This window comes from Rutidosis leptorrhynchoides, chromosome 2 (assembly GCF_046630445.1).
Source record: "Rutidosis leptorrhynchoides isolate AG116_Rl617_1_P2 chromosome 2, CSIRO_AGI_Rlap_v1, whole genome shotgun sequence".
In the NCBI taxonomy this organism is placed as follows: Eukaryota; Viridiplantae; Streptophyta; class Magnoliopsida; order Asterales; family Asteraceae; genus Rutidosis; species Rutidosis leptorrhynchoides.
Genome location: NC_092334.1, coordinates 263,765,040 through 263,772,163, shown reverse-complemented (window position 1 = coordinate 263,772,163; position 7,124 = coordinate 263,765,040). Strand labels below are relative to the sequence as shown.

The window sequence follows — 7,124 nt, the reverse complement described above, 5'->3', positions numbered from 1 at the left end:
CTTTCAAAGTGTAGCAGGTAAGGATTGAACCTGAGTTTCCTTTAGAACTTTCCAATCATCCTACCAGAAAGCACCCCTCGGGTCCCAAGAAGCACTGATTAGTTAGATGTCCAATAGCCAATTGCCACAAAATTTAGGACAAATGGTAATTTTCTTGAAAAGTTTGTGCTAAAGCAAGACCCATTTTGAAATGGGCCCACTTTCTTAAGATGGGCTCAAATTCAGCTGTTAATTGGCATATTGTCTTCTTTGAGAATCCAATTATCACATGTGCATCTCCTCTCCGAGTGTCTACGGAAAGGAAGGAAAGGGTTTCATATCTATGTACACAAAATCTCGTTAAATTACATATACATACAGTATGTAACATACTCCATTGATATGCAAGCTTTAACAACTACAGGGTCCGGGTGCCAAACTCTATCAAGGTACAGAGCGGTTATCCTAAAAAATTTAACATAATTTTATTTTTTACCTGAAATTCTTAATGGATGCTTATTATTGATGCTTCCTTCTGCATTTTTTATGTGTTTTTTTCTTCTTTTTCATGCTCTATCCTTGATTTCCTTGTCAAGTCAGGAATGATTGGTATTTATGATTTGTGTGTTTAGCTTACCGTGTTACTATAATATGGCCATGATTAATGATTATTATCTATCCCTAAAGTAACTTTTATTTATACACCTTTATATGATTTATATGATTGATGTTGTACACTTCAATACATGCTTGGTTGTATATGGATAAAAATTAGTTGTGTACAATCATCACCCTTTAAAAAAAAAAAAAAAAGAGAGGTCATCCACACACCATCATTGCAGAGAAGTCATCCATACCCTTTTTTATAAAGATCATCCATGTACAGTCATTTTTAGTGTTGCATTTGTGCTGCTGAAAAGCACATTTCTTGGTGTATAACTAAAAAAAAGATGTTGTCACCCTTTTAATATCAATCACACATTTCGTTATCACCCTTAAGCATATGTATGTAACATACAGTATGTTACTACACATCTTAAATATAAGCATGTATATCTCTGTTTTTTAATTCTTTATTAAATTAAATGAACCCTGCAACTCAAGCTATAGAATGTAAGCTTATACTCTTCTTTTATGAAGATTTCTGTTATAGTAATAAATAGACAAAATTTGTAATCTGTTTCTCTGTTTGTAGTCAATGTTAAAAGACCAAAACATAATTAAACAGATAGTATAAAATTCAGGGTACATACCACATGTTGTATGACTTGATAAGCATAAAAACTTATATCATCATTTGGGCATAACCGAATACCAGATTCTCTGTGTTTTTAAATAAACTCAACTCCTTGTTCGCAGTCCATAACCATAAGTTGATCTTCAAATGTGCATACACTGCTTTTTCCTACCAACTGTCTTGCATTACATGATTCTTTTTCCCAATCTGTCGTGTATATCACACTCAAAATAGATATTACACATGCCATTTGTGCTGCTAAAAGCCCGTAACACAATCCCAAAAATCCTAATTTCCACACAAAAGCTAAAAGTATGGCTACTGGTGTACCCACCAAGTAAAACGAACAAAGATTAATTCTTGCACCAATTGAAGGCCTTGCACTACCACGGAGAACACCAGAACAAGTGGTTTGTGGACAGTTAGCGAGCTCACAAACTCCGATTATCGGTAAAGCAGCCATCGTTAAGTTTAAAACTTCACTGTCGTTTGTGAACACTTTTCCCCATTCTTCTCTTCCAAACGTAATCCCCAACAGCCCGAGAACCGAGGTTAATAATGCCAACCCGATTGCAACAAGTGTTGCTAGATGGGCCCGGCACGGTTCTCCTGCTCCAAGCTCATTCCCAACCCGGGTTGATATCGACATACCAAGTGCCGAAGGCAATGTGTACATTAAAGACGTTGTCTGGATTACTATCGCCGATGTAGCAAGTGCTACGTGTGGTTTATGAAGATAACCGGCTAAGACCGTCATCAACTCATACCACCACCACTCTAAAATAACGGCTAGACAACTTGATATAGCTAGTTGAATTAGTACACCCCATCCTTCCCCAAATGAACTACATTCAATAGCTAAAGATCTTGACTCGGGTTGTGACTTAGGGGTTTGAGTGAAATACATGTATCCGAGAAGCATAACCGATGTGTTTAAGTTGGTTACAAACGTCGAAACTGCAACCCCTTTAACCCCTAAGTGAAATTTGAAAGCTAAAGTGTTTGTGACTGGAAAATGTAATAGTGTGGCAAGTAAAGTACACCACATTAAAGGCCATGTTTTTCCTTTTGTTCTTAGAAAAATACGTAAAGGGTTTAAAACGCTATTAACAATAAGATCGGGGGCTGCATATCGACAATATAAACTAGCAATGTGTGTTATTTCGGGGTCCTGGCGTAATTTAAGCATGAAGGGCTCAAGGTTAACCCACATAACTCCAATGGGTAGGCATGCACATAATAGTATGAAGATGGTTCTTTTGAGCGTTAAGTTCATCATGTGCAAGTTTCCTGAACCGAATGCCTGGCTGCAAATGGGCTCCATCCCCATTGCGAGCCCTGATAGAACCGAGTAGCCTGTTATATTTGTGAACCCTATGGCTAGTGCACCACCGGCTAGCTCAAGCCTCCCTAACTTGCCCATGCATGCAACCGCAATCATATTTTTTAAATAATTTACCAACCCAATGGTGAAGAGTGGGAATCCTATGGCTATCATCATCTTCATTTCCTTTATCACCTACACAAATCCATAACATAAAAATTCTCTTAATTTCGTAAAGAATATGAATTTTAATTGAAGCCTCATGGATTAATACTAACTAGTACTTACCATTGGAACTATCGGTTTGATTTGAGTATATTCTGACATCATTTGCTTGCATATGATGGAAATATTAAATTTCATACACTACATTGATGTTGTCATGCATAAAAAGTGATGCTAGAATTGAGGGAGAAAATTTTTAGTGTTATATAAAGAATTCGTCTTGGATTTTATAGTATAGTGTAAGGTGGTGGGGGATACCATAGATATGAATGGAAAAAAGAACATATGCGTTTAGAAGCAGAATGTACATATTTAGACTGCCTTTAAAAAAAAAAAAAAAAAAAAAAAAAAAAAAAAAAAAAAAAAAAAAGAATGTATTTAGACTATGTAAAGATTAATTAACATCAACACATGACATATACATGAACATCTACATATTGCGGACACTATCCTTTACAAATGTGTTATGTTGGTGACTTTCTGGATTTATCATGTGACAATATTTAGTTTCGAAGCGTGAAGAATGGGAAGCTTAAGCAATGTACATATGGAATAATAACATCTTTTTGTTTACAAGGACCAGTACTATAGAGTTATGCATTTATTAATGAAAACATGTCACATTTTTCTGTTGTTGGGTAGCATAAATGGCTCAAAGTGATGAAGAAATGTGGTGTTTGGTTCATGTCCATGTCATAGTAATCATTCAATGTTCTCTCTGAGATTTTAAAACTAGATTGACATCAAAGGTTAAAGAACACCTTCTTATAGTATCAGATTACTACTTGATTTATAAAGGTATAATACCACCCTTTCTATGTACATCTTATCTTGCTTTATATGCTTATAACATGTTCTGAACATGCATATATGTTATTAGCATGTATCATGTATGCATGTTCAATATAACATTTGCCTTGCTTCTCTCTGTTTTGTACGATATAGATAGTTTGTTGGTACCGCTTTTTAGTTACGATCCTCATCGGGGTCCCCTTTTCTACTTGTTAGATTCGCTTTCTTTTCGAAAACGTTTTCTATTTTTATAAAAGTTATCGTTATTTTGGCAAAAAAAAAAAAAAAAAAAAAAAAAAAAAAAAAAAAAATTAACCATTTAAATTGTACTCCATATATAATACCCAAATTTAAGATGTTATCTAGACAATAAGTCTCGCAATCATGCTTAAAATCAAGGTTGCAAATAATCAGTACTCGGGGAGGGACTTTTTAGGGAGTACCAGACAACTCTTAAGTATTCGGATGTTGATCAAATTTGACTTTCACAGAATTTAAGAGTTTTGACTGATTTTTTTAAGTAATTCTTAGTTTTGACCAATTTTCCAAGTAATTCCGTGTTTGACCGAGTACTACTCCCCGAGTTGGAAATACTTAGTAGTGATTTCGAGTTCTGTAACACTTGTCAAAATAAAAAACCGTGCATGTGGATTTGGTTACAACCTACTGTATATCATATCAGTTGTCATGATCAATCAAGCTTTGCATTCTTATAGGAAAAAAAATTGTTTGCTGTTATACTTGTTATAAAATAACGGAGGAGATATACCACCTTCCAATTACATCCCATCTTAACTACTCTCAATGATTAGTTTGTTTGACAAAACAGAACCATCTTGCATGATGTCACTCACGTAACGCTTTTTGGTCTCATAGATTTCAGGCATTTGAGAATTTGAGTCTTGTATAATACTCCTTCATTAGCTAGCTTGATAATTTGATACACACATCTCCCGAGAGATAAATTAGACCCTGCACCAACCACTGATTGCATTTTAGATATCTTGAAACGCCACAACTTTCATCTACCGCCCCCACATTTTGTCCTTTTCTCTTTCATATTATTATTTGAATTAACAAAAGGATTTCGGATTGAATTAAAGATCACGTACTGGTAAAATGATTATCTATAGATATTTTTGTGGGCTAACTTGATTATGAACCGAACAACAAATGTAGAGGCACCAATTGTCACAATGATCAACATTATTTTGTCTTACCATAAAAGCCTTGCCTTACTATGCTTGTGTCATCCCTAAAATAACCTTTCTTTATTACTGCACTTTCCATGTTACTTCGGTATTTTCGTTCTTGATGCTCCGGTTTTTTAGGGCAGGGTGCATCATCTTTTTCTCTGCCACCACGGAGATCACAATTTCTTATTTAGGATGAAACTCGTAAAGTTTTTGTTTCTACGATCAAGTGTGTTGCATGTTTGTGGTACAGTAAAAGTAGTTAACTTATGTACACCCCTATAATTATTGATGTAGCTATAAAATTGGTGCTGTTGAAATACAAAAATAGCTTACGTCCTTGTCAAGTAAATTTCTTAAGGACCATTTCATATTCACCTTGGCTGTACAATTTTGTTGGATGGTGAAAGGTGAAGAATATCAAAACAAAGAAACTGCTGCTGCTATGCTACTCCTGACCACGAAAGGAACAATTGCGATCGCGAGGAGGACTTGGTCAGGTTCGTGAGTGGGAGAGAACAAGTCGCGATTGGAAGTTGGCCTCGATGACAGTGGCGGATCTAGGATTGATGGTCACTAGTGTCACCAGTTAAAACTCCAAAAACTTTTCTACTAGATGGCTTATTCTAGTGGTGTCACACAAAAGAATTCACACTATCCACTATTATCACTAGTTAAAAACCCAAAAATAATTTTCACTACATCGCGTATTTCAGTGGTGTCCCGTGCCACAACTGGACACTATATAGATCCGCCCCTGCCTAGATGGCTTATTCCTGTAACACCCCGTTTTTCCTTTGGCATGTTGCTTTGGTCGACGTACGAAGTCCAAAGGTGCGTATTCGATCTTTATTGTGTTTGACTTTAGCCACGTTTGTTTAATCTAGTTATAAAACGAAAAAAGGCCTGAAAATCAAAACTTACGGCCGCAATTTATGGTCTTACGGCCGCAACTTTTGAACAGGGAGACATGTTTCTGAAAACAGCCAAAGTTACGGCCGCAATATTGGGGATTACGGCCGCAATATTGGGGATTACGGTCGTAATTTTGTGGATTACGGCTGCAATATTGATACTGGCAGGTTACGAATTTAACCTTAAATTTGAGATTTTTGAGGGGTATTTGAGTCTTTTCACTTGGGGGTCGGTTTTGAGCCACTAAAACTGATCCAATCTCATTCTTATCCTCATTTCTTATCCACTCAAACACTTTAAACCCTAGAGAGAGAGAGGGGTTCTAGAGAGAGAGGTGTTCTAGAGAGAAATGGAGATTTGGGGAAGAAGAGGAGTGATTCGGGTCGGGTCTCCAGAGTTAAAGTTGTTCTCCTCGTTCACAGCTACGTAGTGGTAGTGTTGGTAAGTTCTAACTCTGAATTTCATTTTGTTGATTTAATATTCAAGTTGGGGTTTGAGCTTGTTTAGTTGTGAAACCCGTTTAGATGATGAAGTGGGTTTATTGTGACTAGTTATTTTTGATACTCAGCGGGTTTTGGGTTGGTTGACGATTTGGCCATGATTAGGCTTTGATTTTGGGTGTAATCACTTAGTTTAGTGATTATGGAAGTATTGGAACCCATTTGGGTATGTTTGATGGACTAATTTTGAATTGGGTCAAAATTAGGGTTTATGTGTCAAATTGGGTAAGAGAAGTGTTTAACACTTGTGATTTGGTTTAATTGGTGTATTAGGGTCATTTTTACTTGTGTTAGTGATTATTGGTTAGTTTGGTATTTTTGGGACTTATGTCAAAATGGGTTAACTTTGAATTGAGTCAAAATTGATAATGACACTAATTTGGATTAAATGGAAGTTAAACGCTTTTGTTAAGTGTTAAATTATTTTTTTTTTGATGTGATTACTCTCGAGAAGGGTTAAAATGATATTTTAACATAAGTCAAACGTGGTCAAAAGAAATATGGGTCAATATTGCACGTGTTGGGGTTTTGGTGTAATTGGCGTTTGAAATAATTACTACCTAAGTAGTAATTTAGTGTTAAGACCTAAGTTGGTCTAATTGGTGTCGAGTATAATTTGGGTTAAGTTATACTTGTTTGTATAGGTCGGAATTACCACCCGTAGTGGTAATTGGTTTGTGTCCATTATGTGTTAAATGGGCGGGTTTTGGCAAGCAATGTGTGATCCCTCGGCTAAGGGATAATTGTGTCGGATTCTCTTTTAGAGAATGTAAATTTATGTGTAACTATTTGCTCGAATATGAGGACGGAGATCATAATACACTACTCGTGTGGACATTCCAAGGTGAGTGAAATAATTATATATATGCGTATATAGTTTATTTGCTTGCGGGCTTGTGGTTAGTGTTATCCGGGCGTGTGGATTCACTATAGTGTTATCCGGGCGTGTGGATTCACTA

At 36.0% G+C, this 7,124-nt stretch overlaps 1 protein-coding gene across 1 annotated transcript; it reads right to left on the bottom strand.

Annotated features, from left to right (window-relative positions):
• Positions 1 to 1,238: 1,238 nt before the first annotated feature.
• LOC139894232 (protein DETOXIFICATION 55) lies at positions 1,239 to 4,551 on the bottom strand. Its single transcript, XM_071877441.1, has 4 exons — positions 4,412 to 4,551; positions 3,074 to 3,086; positions 2,829 to 2,906; positions 1,239 to 2,735 (listed from the first exon to the last, which is right to left on the bottom strand). Exons 1-4 carry the CDS (start codon positions 4,549 to 4,551, stop codon positions 1,311 to 1,313), a joined length of 1,656 nt encoding a protein of 551 aa, XP_071733542.1. The 3' UTR covers positions 1,239 to 1,310.
• Positions 4,552 to 7,124: the final 2,573 nt, after the last annotated feature.